General features: G+C 36.6%; 1 protein-coding gene across 1 annotated transcript in view; it reads right to left on the bottom strand.

Annotated features, from left to right (window-relative positions):
* Positions 1-413: 413 nt before the first annotated feature.
* rasa2 (RAS p21 protein activator 2) overlaps positions 414-15336 on the bottom strand; it is a 44256-nt gene continuing 29333 nt past the window's right edge. The window contains exons 15-24 of the mRNA XM_084125200.1: positions 15056-15162; positions 14677-14763; positions 14479-14556; positions 13749-13822; positions 13472-13578; positions 7913-7995; positions 4829-5037; positions 4634-4737; positions 3842-4013; positions 414-3627 (exon numbers count right to left, since the gene is read on the bottom strand). Coding sequence (XP_083981326.1) covers positions 3597-3627; positions 3842-4013; positions 4634-4737; positions 4829-5037; positions 7913-7995; positions 13472-13578; positions 13749-13822; positions 14479-14556; positions 14677-14763; positions 15056-15162 — 1052 coding nt within the window. The 3' untranslated portion in view covers positions 414-3596. The remainder of the gene's footprint in view (positions 3628-3841; positions 4014-4633; positions 4738-4828; positions 5038-7912; positions 7996-13471; positions 13579-13748; positions 13823-14478; positions 14557-14676; positions 14764-15055; positions 15163-15336) is intronic.

The following is a 15336-nucleotide window of genomic DNA, read 5'->3' as shown; positions in this document are numbered from 1 at the left end:
TATAGCTAATGGGTCTTTTTTTAAAAGAACATACAATGATCATGCTAAGTACACTTTAATTTGATGCCACACTAAGAGGTTAGATTATTTAGATCAGTGGTTTGCTTCGTGACCCAACGCGGTACCAAAATTGTGTATCGTACAAAATTTCGATGGTTTCATGCTCTCAGCAGCCAATAATTATCTACACAAAACTTTGTGGTTTCCACAAACCATGTCCTCATTGAACCGGGCATTTAATGTTTTTGGGAGTTTTTTCTCAACCCGTCCATGTTGGCATCTGGCATCGATTTGGCTAGCTTCTATCAAATGACAGATGTCAACAACAAAAGATATGGGAAGCATTTTCTCCTCCCTTTTAAAGAATCATGTATCCATATCCAGACCAGGCAGAGCCTCAATTCATCTTCTCCACTGCTCCAAACATGAACCAGCCGAGCAACAGCGATCTGTCACGTCACATTTAAGAGCTTCAAAACGGCATTTAATGTTTGAATTTATAGTTTTGTGTTTTTATGTAGGTTAAAACCCAGAAACTTTAACATTTTAGCACTTCCGGTTCCATCATCCCGAAATCGATGGGTTTTTGGTTAAATGCCTGAAATAAGGTTTGTGGTTAACACAAGCTCAAGATATTAACATAGAGAGTCACGTTTTACTTTACAAAATAAAATACATCAGTAATACCCCGTTTACTTGTCTTGAAAAAGGTGGCTGCTGACAAGTGGCTAAACGGGACTGCAAAGGTTTTCGGGGACATTAAACGTCATCATCTGAACAGCTAAACTGTCTAGTCCACTTTTACAGCCTCAATGCGTTTATAATCACACTCTTCCAAACTATTATAACTTGAACGTTCAGGGAATTTTTTTTTTTAAATTAAGACTGAAAAGATGTCGGAAGCTTAATGATGTTGAATTCATTCAACAGGGGTATAGTTCGTTTATGGCCTACGCTTAGCTTTGTACTTCTAACGATTGTATTTAGGCTTTAAAATTCATTAAAGTTGTGTTCATTTGTGAAGTTTATTATGATGAACAAAACGTGCAAGAATCATAAACGTTTGTTGGTCACAGAGCTTATTTTCTGCATTAATCCAAAAGGCAATTTAAGAATCCTATTTTTGTCAAGGGAAGCTACAGTACGAAATAAACATCCTACAATAAACAAACTCACAAATTGGTCTCCGAAGCTAATATTGTGGGCAAAATCGTACAGTGTGCACTGGGCCAAATTCAATACATTTATGCCAGTTACGCCATCGATCTGATCACGTACACAGTGACACATAGATAGAATGGAGAGATCTGTAATGCTCATAAAAGTGAGGATATTGTAAATGATAAGATGGTTTGGAAGATCTTTTAAATGTTCTTTCTCAGGGTTCATTTACACAACAATGTACTAAAAACGGAAACGTTTTTTCTTTGTGTTTTTCGCATACAGACAAAGTTCCACGAAAGATCCATGAAAACGATTGTATTATGAATGCCAGGCCAGTAGTTGGCGATGTCACTTTGTAAAGAAACACTACAAGCCTATAGACTGAACATGTAATAAGCAAACGCACGACATCACCGTTTTCACAAATTCGCAATTGTGTCCCGTTTTCAAAAGTTTGTGTTTTAAGGCCCTCAAACGCCTTTTTAGTTGAATATGGTGTCGTGTAAACAGTGTACAGTCCAATTGTTAAAATGTTCATTCTTTTGTATTTGTTTTATTTCATGGGGTATTAAATGTTATTAATGTTTAAAAGTTAAGCTTATTTATTTTGCCATCTAAGCTCTTCACGATTATATGGTTAGTGCATTTTATTGTTTGCATTTCCCCTGAAGTCCATGACCCTTTTTTGACCTACCAGTTGAGAACCACTGATCTAGACTACTAAGAATAGATAGATGCGAAACACAAGTATACCAAGCAGAACATAACAGTTACAGAAAAGACACACAAAATCCCTTCAGTACAGTTAAAAATGGGTCATTTTAAAACAAAACCACAAATGTGTAGACTTGTAATAATCAGTAGGTGGAAGTTATCAGAAAATGACATGACAATTCCACCTCTAAATTAGACACTGTGACACCACAAACATGATATAGGAGATTGTGGATCAGAATTCATACCAAACAATCAGTTTCTAGCTCTGTTCAAAACTCTAGTGAGCTTCCTTGCCGTTTACCCTGACAGTTACTTCTCACACAAATATTCCAGTTCCAATGCTGTTATCATGTTGCTAAGCTAACAACTCAATACTCAATTGAGCAAAAATATACATAGCACACACCCATATTGGGATATTTGTAAGTACATGGAACTATTTGAACAATACTTTTTAGTATGGTACATTTACAATCAATATTTCTCTCAAGTGCCACCTTGGATTGTCCCCCCCACCCCACCCCACCCCACCCAGTTAGTTGCAGTGCATTATGGCATTGCATTCTCTGCATTCTCTATAATTTCATTTAGTTGCTTACATTTTTAGAACAGTTGTTGCATTTTTAAGCATGCCTGTGCTGTCTTTGTAGGCAGCTCACTAGGTTATGGAACAGAGCTTATGACATCATACTATAAAATATTGTCATTGTGTGATGGGGGGGATTACAAAGAATTTTCTTCATGTTTATCAAAATGCATGAGGCTCCTAAAACGTACATCCATGAAATATAGATAGCCATTCTCCTTTTTTAAAATTCTGTAATTAAAAAACTACATGTATACCATTTTCAAGTCATGAAAACCTACAAAACAACATCTTTGGCGTAAGAAAAATAGCTAGTAAAAATCTACGGGATATGAACCTTATCTACAGAACATTACACAAGAGCTGATCATGTAACTGATCAATATCAGGAAAAAAAGGTTTGATACCACGTATCTAAAACAATCTCATCTGGAATATTCCAAATATCTAAAGTGCTTCTGCATTAGTCCCTAATTCATACAAGTGTGGGATTGTAAGTACCTCCACTGAATTTATAAGGCAGATTAATTCTATCCACTACAGATAGAAAACCATGCACACACTCAAAGGGATGGACTGAGAGGGATGAAACTACAAGAATAAAGAACAATGAAGATTCCCTTTGACATGGTTATTTTACTTAACGACCAGTAGTCTGAAAAAACTGGCGGTTTACAAAGAAAAAATGTGAAGGTTGAGTTCTTTCATTTTAGCAGCTATAATTTCTCAGACAAACTCTTGGTGTCTGGACTTTCACAGCCTGTTTAGGAATGAATAAGAGGTGATCGGAATCCTTTCTTACTGTGCGGACTGGCGATTGAGGTTACTAAAACGATCTTAAAAACTGATATAAGACTAAGACCGGACAGGCACACAGAGAAAAGAGCTAGATTTTTCCAATGATAGCAACTCACGGACACGCCACTCGACTCTTGACTGGCCAAATTCTTCCAAGTACACCGTAACTCCAGATCAGGCCATTGCTGGAGAGGTTAGACTGAGTCACGTGTGGAACGGCAGCGCTTCTCTGAGCATTATCAGCGCGCTGTCATGCTCCTAAATGTTGTCAAACACAGCGCCCTCTGCTTGTGTGGCTGTGTCAGTACCACCTGGTCACGCAGTCACAATGTTACGCTGTCTTCCCAACAATAGGATTCGCGCTATAAAAGAAAGTAAAAAAAAAAAAAAAAAAACATTTCACATATAAGACAAGATTTTGTTTAATTGGCTCTTGTAGAAGATGGGAATTTTTTATAAAAAGTCTTCAAGGATAATTAAAAAATGCTAATTATGAATTTGAAACATCTATGTTACAATTTAAATTTCCACTTTTGTATAAAAATGTGATGTCTTGATTCATTTTGGGTGTCTTACATAGTGCCCGGTTCATCGGTTGGTGCCCCCTTTAAGTCGTGGTGAGCCTGCAGTTCATCCAGTACTTCTCCGAGCTCTTTAATGGTACGGAAGGTCTCTTTAGGGTCCTGTATAGTGAAGGCTGAACACTCCTCCTGCTGCCCAAGGTACACTGACATGCCGGCACAGGCATCTGTAGACACACACACATAAAGAATTAAATTCACACGTTTAAATGAAAATACATTTTTCTGGTTTAGAGAGACTGAATCCGTTTCAGAAAAGAGGTGATCCTGCAATGTATATTATTAGAAAATTAACGTTTTTTGACCTTGGATCAGATGCATGTAAAATTATTTTAGGAGACCTTAAAATAGTATAATAGACAATATGCAAACTAAAAAAAATAAAAAAAATAAAAGGTATTACTTTTTAATGGTTGAATGGACCAAATAATAAAAGGAAAACAGCCATTTTCATTTGCCATTTTTGGTCATTTTGGTGTTTCTATACCAACATTTGTGTCATTTTACAGTTCAGATGACTTTACCTAGTAGCAATAAAAAATGAATAGCTGTGTTCAAACATTTGACTGGTAATTCTGAATGGATCCTGGATGCAATATCCTGGGTTGATTTATATGATTGCACAATAGCTACTTTTCATAGGTGAATATTTTTTACTTCCTAGCGTTGGTTACATCAACAGACAATAAAAGTTAGTTCAATAGTGGAGAAACAAAAAAACAGTACACAGATCAAAATGTGTATTAATAAAGTAAATGATTTCATATTGTTTTTAGGCTATACACACCCTCCATCTTCTGTAGTCTGGAGCGGTTTGTGGAGAAAAAGGAGAAGATTCGTTCCGTTTCTCGGTCACAGTCGATGTCCAGTTGAATATTAGCCAACACTGTCCTATAAGACGGAGTCAGACATGAAAAAAGGTAACGTGTACATGCTTGCACATACAGCGATAACATGCAAATGTATTAATAAGATGTCTTACGCAGTGCATGGTTTGCAGCCCGGGGTATTCTCGTTGGGTTCCTTACAGCATAACCAGAATCCACTCACATAAGCAGACGGGTGAAACGCACTGAGCCGCCCCGGGTTACAGCGGCTGACCTGACTCAGCACCTCAATCCAGCTGTTGGTCTCCACACAGTTACCCGCCTGCACGTACAGAGGCTTTTCTGAATGGATTACCTGAAACATCTGCAAAACAAAAGTTTGGATGTTTTAATGTTTTTGAAAGAGGTATTTTATGCTCATCAAGGCTGCATTTATTTTATTTTAACAGTAATATTGTGTAGTATTATTAGAATTTTAAAATAACTTTTTTATTGGAATATATTTTAAAATGTAATTTATTCCTTTGATGGCAAATCTCTATATTAAGCAGCCATTACATGATCATTCAGAAATCATTCTAATATGCTTATATTCATCCAAAGCAACACTTAAGACTTTACATTTTATTAGAATTTGTGTGGCCTGTGAATTAAACCAACTGGCGCTTTTCCACTGCATGGTACGGTACAGCTCACTTATGGCGCATTTCCACTGCACGGTACGGTACGGTACGGCTCGCTTCGGCTCGCTTTAAATGGTACCACCTCTGTTGAGGTTCCAAGCGTACCGTACCGATACTAAAATGTGACGTGAAAACACTGCAGATCACTGATTGGTCAGACAGAATCATCACTACCAGCGTCATTGTATTTACGACACGAGACACTAAACCCGCAAGATTTAAATAGCCAGTAGACAACAGCCACCGCTGTAGCGCCTGTTTTAAAAGTATTTGCTTAAAAAAAATAAACTTCAAAAAAAGAAATGGCTGAATCGTGGTCAGTGGACGAGGTGCAGACGTTCCTCTCGTTGGTTGCCGAGGAGTGGATGGGGAAACACGGAATGAAAAATTCACATTTAATATGATGATGTCATGGCAGTAGAGACAGCAACTATAACGATCAGTCCCACCCACTTTGAAGCGGTACTAACTGCAGTGGAAAAGCAACCGAGCTAAACCGAACCGTGCCGTACCACGCAGTGGAAAAGCGAAGCGAGCCGAATCGTTCCGCGCTGAGTCGAACCGTACCGAGCCGTACCATGCAGTGGAAAAGCGCCAAATGACACTGTAAGGACCACCCGTCGGCCCAACGACGGAATCCAGCGGTGTTGGCGAAGGTATAATGAGTCTATGATGAGGTATAATGAGTCTTTTCAGCCCCTCTGTAAAGTTCACTTAATTTATATTTTACTTTAGCTCCGTGCTTAATCTGACTCCAGTTCAAATGATTATTAAATTTAGATTGTGTTTCGAATTAGGAACTAAACATAAATATTGGTTATGTATTCATCTAAATCTTTAATTATTCAGGGTATCCCATTCTTTCAATTGTGCGAATCGGGTCCCTAATGAGCGAATAGAGAACTTAAGTCGCCCGGGTTGTGTTCTCACGGACACAAACTCTTCAGTTCTGATCTTAGTCAGAGGGTGAAGGTTTTACTTATACATTTGAGTCGAACCGCTCCATGCTTGTTCATACAAAAATGTAGTTTTCTTATTCTCAATGCTGGAACTTAGTAAGTCAGGGATAGTCAGAAATCAAAAGGTCCCAGATGATGTGCCACATGCTCCTTTCATTGGGCCTTTAGCTTGATCTATCCTGACGCAGATTTGCGGAAACTCCAGACTCCACTTAAAGGGATGGTTCGGAGTAATCAACCTAGGGTCCTTTGCACCATGACCTCGAGCCAAACACCCCCCAGAAGCCTTTTTTCCCTTGGTCAAACATTATTAAAGTTAGAGCTTATTTAGAGAAATCAGCCGAATGGCTTAGTGCAGGCGCTAATGGATCCTAGGATGTATCTTGTAAATTACCCCACTAATAATGCCCAGAATGGTACCAAACTTATACAGTAGTACAAATAGGTTCTGTACTCGTAAAACGAGGCATTGGAAAGTTTGTAAGTACATCAGGAGTTTATTTAAATAACACTTGCCTGACGGCTCATGCTACCGCTAACCCGGACGTCGACGTCACTTCAGTGGTTTGGGAAAAGCACGTAAAAGTCCTGGCAGAAAGCGATGCATAAGGATAGTGTAACGACGCCCAGTTCCAGGAATGCACTAATATTTTGTTGGTAGTACCAGTTTGCAACAATTATTAGTTAACACTAAGTTGTCAACACTTCGAAAAAAAAAATAATTCATCGTTACACTACATCCTTATGCATCGCTTTCTGCCAGGACTTTTACGTGCTTTTCCCAAACCACTGAAGTGATGTTGACGTCCGGGTTAGCAGTAGCATGAGCCGTCAGGCAAGTGTTATTTAAATAAACTCCTGATGTACTTATAAAACGAGGCATTGGAAAGTTTGTGAGTACAGAACATATGTACTACTGTATAAGTTTGGTACCATTCTGGGCATTATTAGTGGGAGTAGATTCGTCTCTGAGAGCAGAACTCACACAGCACTGTGTGGGGGGTTTCTGACTACAGAATTTCCAAAGACTGAATTTCCAAATTCTGCCATATTTCCCTTAAACACCCAGAGAACAATTGTAAACAGTTTTAAATATTTACCACACAAATATTTTTGGAACTGTGTTGGGCCTATTCATGTGCCCCAATGGGTTACACCTGGTTTTGGGGGAGAGAAGCCACGTGTGGCAAGCAGGACAAGGCTGAGAGCCGTGGGAACGAGTGAGACCGGCGGAGCGATTGCTAATGTCACCTGCGCGCCGCAACGACCTCGAGTCTCAGGCCTGGGACATTTACGTTATGTTTCGTTTATGTGTGTGCGGCAGTCGTCCGTGAGGGGCCTGAGCCTTTAACTCTGTTACACCATTGATTAACTTCCATTGACTTGAATCAGGGGGAAAGGAGAGGGAGTCGGTAGAGAAGTATAGAGAAGTTTGGGCAAGTCGGTGTCCTATGATCTTCTCTCCAGATTAGTGAGTTTTATTGTAGGTTAGGATGAAATCCAGTCTTACAACATTTGCATTGCTAGTACCATGCTATACCAGCAGAGCTGCTAGAACACATACACAAGAACGCACAAATACGACTGAGCTACTCACGTTTTTGCGGTTAAAGGCACCTTCTTCCAGTTTCTCAACACCGAGGATGTTTTTCACAAGAATGACGCACAGTGGTTCTTTCCCTGGACACAAACACAAAAATACATTTATTAAAAGAGTGAAAAATAAATAAATGAATTAACAGAAAATTCACACTTTGCTATTTTTTCACACTTGTGCAAGGAGGGACATTGATGAATAATGTGCATCATGAAATAAATTTGAAATAAACACAAATACAGAGTCCAGACCTCTTACTGCATGGGTCTGTTTTTGCATACACGCATAAAAACCTGGGGACTGCGGTTTAGACACGGACACTAAATCTCACATGATATTCTTTAACGACCCGTGACTAGGTCCAGTCGGGCCGAGCCCGTGGAGCTGATAGCGCACCAACTTGGCCAGCCAACAAAAACACACAGCAGTTTCTCATGCACATTCAACACATTTGATAAATTCCTATTTTCATCTCCTTCGCTAATGTGCATCATTTTGACCACAGAACAGCCAAAGTACACAGATGCTTGAGAACTAGAGCTACACATGCCACCCCAGCCCATCTTGCTCTCTTTTTAATGCATCTTCTTTCTGAACGTTTACCAGGTGTGTACTGCCAATAGCTGGTTTGCTGTCTTTTCCCGTTCCTTTTTACTGAAAAAAAACAAAAAAACAAATTGGAATTGTAATATTTCACTGGTATCTAAACAGTTGAACCACTGACTCAACCAGGCCAGTAAAAAAATACTTAGCATTGAACCCTGCTGAAGCAGCTCTAAATATGACGTGCTATTAAATGAAAGATAAAATATGTTAGAGCAATAGAATGAACAGTAAGGCTTGTATTATACATTTTAACAGGCATAAATAAACATAAAAATAACTGAAGGAAATACTCTATATATTTTCTAAACAAATGATACCAATGAATACGATTCATATCCTTATGGTTACTCTACCTAATATATTTAAAAAAAATTACAAATACAATGAAAATACAGGTATCGGTATCGGCGAGTACCAAAAATGAAAGTATCGGTATTGGCCAAGTTCTGGAAAAAGTGGTATCGGTGCATGCATCCCTAATTTAAATACATGCCATACTTTACAAGTTTATATAGAAATAATATTAAAAGAATATTTTAGTTTATCATAAATGCTTGTAAATACATTCGGCATGTACACTTTAATAATATTACAAAGAAATTGCATATAAATATGTATTTAAGTCCTTTCCAGTGAGATTTCGAATCATTAAAGGGGTTCAGGTTGAGTTTAGCCAGTGAAGAACACAGAGTATAACATCCTCAACCGCCCCAGATCTGATATCTGGAGGACAGTTACAAATGAAAGGTGCATGTCTACAGAGGACGGTCCATCATTTAGTCCAGATACTCAGCGGGCTAGACTATAGAAGATGACCCTTGATCAAATGAGAGGAAATGAAATCACGAGTTATTAGCTTCTCTCCCTCTTCGGTCAAATGGCACTGTCTAGTAGTGTCTACTAAAAATTCAAGTGTCCCAACCTTTCAAGCTCATGTTCCATGAATAAATGTCAGAGTATTCCTGCAGTAAAGCGGTGAATAACACAGTTGTACTAACTATAACTAATTCTCACTTTTCCTCAAGGTGTCCTACCCGAGTAGCCACTTTGTCACAATACTTTTTGTCTCCAAAATTGTGCTTGTGCCATATGTTTTTGTTATCAAATGCATTTTAACTGTGACTTTGGTGTCCAAATGCTTTCCGGGTCACTATATGGACATACAATCACTAGTATTTTCAATATTACTCAGAAAATACCTTTCTTAGTAAAATTAGGAGAACAGCTTACTTAAAATGAGCTAAGAAAAGTCATATATCCCAAAATCAAACAAAACTAATGAATGAACATTATAATATTTGCCATGTGTGTGAAATCAAACGAGAAACGCTTTCTGCCAAAGTAACTCCCAACACAAATGCTTAAATTATAAGATAACGTACAAAATTACATAATAAAATCAGGGAGGAAAATCTAAATGCATGGGGAAAAAACCTGCAAACGAGATGATAATCACGATTGTTCCGTGTCAATGTGGCCCAGTTGTGCCTTCCAAACTCTGCTGGATATAGACACACCACATCGCCTATTGGTTAGTCAACAATCCTGACTGACTGTAAAAAAAAAAGGGGGTTGGAATAGCGCATAAAACATTTGCGAATAAGGCCCAATTTCCATTCCATGCGTTCAAGAGAACAAAATTCGTCACTTCCTGGGAAACTGGCACAAAATATCTAATAAAAATGAAAGTTTTCTGCAACAGGGGAAGCCAATGTGGCTCTCCAACGTTATAAATGACTTGTGACTTCCGGTAAATGTGTTTCTATCGCAGTTTATGCGCAGGTCTTCTTACCTTTCTCCTCCACCTCAATTGAGCACATGTGTTTTGTATGCACATTTTCTAGAATTTATGTGCATCTTGGTGTTTCTATCCAGTGTTTTTTGTATGCGATCTCCCAATAGATGTAATTCCAATAAAAATAGGTGGATGGAAACAGCTAATGTAATACTTAGGGTAAGTTTGTTCAGCTCTCCCATAGAAAAGACAACAACAGTAACCCAGCTTTGCTGACAGTCCAGCAGGAAACAAAAGAAGGTCAAGCCACCATGCTGACTCTTTCTGAGATGATCACGCTAAAGGATGTTTATTATTACAACAGTGATAAACGTGTATCATGCAGGGACAACAAGACTTGCAGTTGGTGACCTTGAAATTCACATCACTCCACAGGAATTGACACAGATCTTTTTTCACAGGGTAGATCACTCAAAGGAAATATGGGAACTATGGCTAGTATGCCATGAAGCTGATCAACAAAAGTATTAGGACTAGATGATGCATAATGTAGTATATTTACCTATATATACACTATATCGGTATCACTATAAATATTTCCTGTTACATAAGTCATGACTCATAAGTATTAGTGTTAACAGATTTAAGGTATATGTAATATGGTCCTCATTCAAACATCAACAAAAATGCTGAGAAAGAAGGGAAGTTTGATTCATTTCTGCAAATCATTTATTTTGAACTGCGCATTTCAGTGAATCATTTCAAAACAGCGATTCATCATCACAGAACCTTCCGTGTGGAATTTTTCATGCTTTAAAATGTTGTCATATAGAATACAGTACCGTACAAACATTTGGGGTCGGTAAGATTTTTAATCTTTTTAAAATGAATTACTCCAGTCTTCAGTGTCACATGATACTTCAGAAATCATTCTAATGTGTTAATTTGTTTCTTGAGAAACATTTCGTAGTAATATCAACTTTGAACACAGGTGTTCTGATTAATAGTTTTGTGGATTGATGAATAGAAAGTTCAAAAGAACAGCATTTATTTGAAATCTTTTGTAATATTATAATTTAATGTCATTTTTGAGTATTTGCTCAATAAAATTATTAATTTCTTAAAAACCAATCTTACTAACCCCAAACCTTTTAAATGGTTGTGTATGTAGGTAAATATTGTTGTTAACTGCGGTTTAAAAATTATTAAGTATCACTCTTTCCTCTGTTTACTTCATGAAAAACTATTAATTCGATTTTTACTGTATTTAACTTTTTAATGTCATTACAGAGCAAATTTATAAATTGAATATCCTCCTTTTTATCATTTAATTTTGAAATCTAGTTCCTTATATGTACAGAATCTACTGACAGCCTTGTTGATCCATAATGCAGATCTTTCCCCAATTATCTTTGAGAAAAATATTATGTAAATAAGTATTTATTAATTTGAGGAATTTCTCAAATCTTACTTGTTTTAACTAATTAATTAAATTTGGTGCTGTCAAATTAATTAATCGCGATTAATCACATCTAACATAAAAGTCTCTGTTTACATAATGTATGTGTGTGTGTATATATATATATATATATATATATATATATATATATATATATATGTATATGTATATGTATATGTATATGTATATATATATATATATATATATATATACACATATATACATATATATATACATATATACATATATATATATATATATATATATATATATACATATACAGTGCAATGCATAAGTGAATACACCCATGCTAAAGTTGACTAAAAAGAGAAATAAAAAAATCATATTTTGGAAGTTGAACTTAATGCCTTAATTTAAAAAATTAGGAAAAATCCAACCTTTAAGGACACCAATTTTCTTTGTGAATGAATAATGTATCATAAATAAATAAATGTTCTTCCTTAAAATACATGGTGCATAAGTGAGTACACCCCTATGTTAAATTCCCATAGAGGCAGGCAGATTTTTATTTTTTTTTAAAAAATTTTAGGATACTATGCATCCTGATAAAGTTCCCTTGGCCTTTGGAATTAAAATAGCCCCACATCATCACACAGCCTTCACCATACCTAGAGATTGGCATGGGGTACTTTCCATAAGATCATCTCTCAATGCAAATCAAACTAGCTTTTAGGCTAACTGAAATAAAATCATGCCAATCTCTAGGTATGGTGAAGGCTATGTGATGATGTGGGGCTATTTTAATTCCAAAGGCCAAGGGAACTTTAACAGGATGCATAGTATCCTAAAAAAAAAGAAAAAAAAATACTTAAAAATAAAAAACTGCCTGCCTCTATGGGAATTTAACATAGGGGTGTACTCACTTATGCACCATGTATTTTAAGGAAGAACATTTATTTATTTACGATACATTATTCATTCACAAAGAAAATTGGTGTCCTTAAAGGTTGGATTTTTCCTAATTTTTTAAATTAAGGCATTAAGTTCAATTTCCAAAATATGATTTTTTATTCCTCTTTTTAGTCAACTTTAGCATGGGTGTATTCACTTATGCATTGCACTGTATATATATATATATATATATATATATATATATATATATATATATATATATGATACATGTATATGATACATATATATAAAATATACACACATACATATATTATGTGAACAAAAACTTCTATGTTAGATTCGGTTAATCGATTTGACAGCACTAATCAAATTACATCACATCCTTCATATCAGCATTATATATGGTATTTTTGGCATTGTCCACTCAATAACCCATATTAAACACTAATTAAAAATATTCACAATGATACAAAGTATTACCAATGGACATGCACATTTTCAGTCCTCTCAACCCAACACATTGCAAAATACATGATATCCACTGACACCATTAAGCACACGTACATACCCATGACATAAAGCTGACAGCATAAATCAAAAAAGGGAAACAGAAAGTTTCACATCCAGAGCTGGCTGGCAACACTACATGAACAGGAGCTAGACAAATGAGAATGTGAAACTGAGGACAAGCTAAAAGAATCCAGGGATACTTCTCATGTTATTTCAACTTCGTTTCCAAATAAAACCTGCCAGCAAAAACAAGTGTCTGGACCGCCACATTTTAGAGCTGAACTCGATGACTAACCACAAACAGAAAGTTCTTTGGATCATGGACCAAACTGGTCTTCAGGGGAACACATTATCATCAACAGCCGGGAACACTCACCTTTCTGCTTGTGATAGGAGAGCTCTTGATTGGTCACTCGCAACCAGCGTTTCTTAAAGTTCTTCTTTCCTATTCGCTTTCTGCCCTGGGCCCGCTTATGTACCTCTCTGTTAAAAATCATACACACACATAACTGTTAGGTTTCCTGGAAACAATGTGGTAAAAAAATAAATAAAAAAAAATCACCCAAACTGAACCCTTATTTGAGCTATCAAAGACGTAATAAATGGGACTAATCAATTAGTCTGTTCTGAGAACTGTGGTGTTTTCTACTCACCCCTCCTTCAGCACAAAGGAGTCCTCCACTCCACTAGACTCCTTACTTACATTAGAGGAGATCTCATCTAAGAACTAATGCAAAAAAGATGACAGAAGAGAATTTACACATGAGAATGAAGCCCAAGCTTAACACAGAATATGCTTTATAATAAATGCACACAATACACAGATACTGAAGGCTGGTCAATGGCAGCTACTTCACATCATAATACACATTGCAATACTGCGTAAAAATGTCCTGTTACATAAGTCATGACTCGTAAGTATTAGTGTGTTAACAGATTTAAGGTATTTGTAATAGGGCCCTCATTCAAACATCAAAAACAAAAATGCTGAGAGAGATGGGAAGTTTGATTCATTATTGCAAATAATTTATTTTCAAGAATATCATAACATTTTTGGGGAGTCACACCATCGGGTTACATTTTATAACCTGAACTAACCTTGCCTTCTCATAAAAAGGTCAAACTACCTGATATTTTAAAATGAACTTGACACACAGTTTTTAGTTTATGCCCCATAAAAATGTTTCTTTTTTATTTAATTGAGAAATTAAATACATGCTCATCAAAATGTGTATTCAAAGCACTGTATTTATGAAGTGCATTTTTTAGCATCTAAAATATCGATCCAATCTATTCTGAGTAAAAGAATTGCAATATAACGAAATATGGCACAGCCCTATGTACATCGGAGACCTCAAAAAACAGTTTGTTAGAAATACTTACCTTTTTAACTTTCTCTATACATTCATCTTCTTGGAATAACTTGAAGAAATCGTACATATAGGTTTCTTTAAAGCTAGACTGGAAAAACAACAACAAAACAAGAACAGGAATTTTTTTTTTAAATGTCCCAAAGTCTAGGGGGAAAACTTTTGAAAATGTACTTCCTTCAGCGCACCGTATGACTAATAGCTGACATACCAGTTTGTTCTTGGAAAGGCTGCCCCAGCTGCCCAGAGACTGGATGGTTTTAGAGATAAGAGTAAGTGTGCGGGAAATTTCAGGGTCCTGAGAGAAAGAAAGAGGAAGATAGGTGATTCTCCCAACTCATGTTTTACCAAAAGTACATTTACTGTTAATTATGTTATGTTATGTTTTTTTTTTTTTTTTTTTTTTTTTAAAGTAAACAGTATTGTTGTCTCAAAGCATTCTCAGAAAATGCTGGAGTGTCTCAATGGGTCTTTCCTGGCATGAATAAATTTGTCACATGCTAAAAAAGGAAGTAAATCATGTTTGTTACAACTAAGTAGGTAGTATGTTGTAGCTGTGGTGTGCGTGACTGTTTTTGTTGCACACTCACAGGATGATGGGATCTCAGCTGGAATGTGTGTGGAGAGAGAACAGCCACCGCAAAGAACCTCAGAAATATAAAACTACTGACCGCTGAGTACTGCACATGAGGATCCGCTGTGGTAAAACACACACACACAGAGATTATTAGTCATGACTGAGTATCTGGCTCCTCCTAGTGGTGAATCAACACAGTCTTACAGGAATGCATGCAGAGACTTTAGTCAGTGTGAAGTATACTAAAACACTGAAACATTCCTGAACAAAATAAATGTGTGGACCCTGCACAAG

This window comes from Abramis brama (assembly GCF_963993115.1).
Source record: "Abramis brama genome assembly, chromosome: 9".
Lineage (NCBI taxonomy): Eukaryota > Metazoa > Chordata > Actinopteri > Cypriniformes > Leuciscidae > Abramis > Abramis brama.
This window is presented reverse-complemented; position numbering and strand designations above follow the sequence as displayed.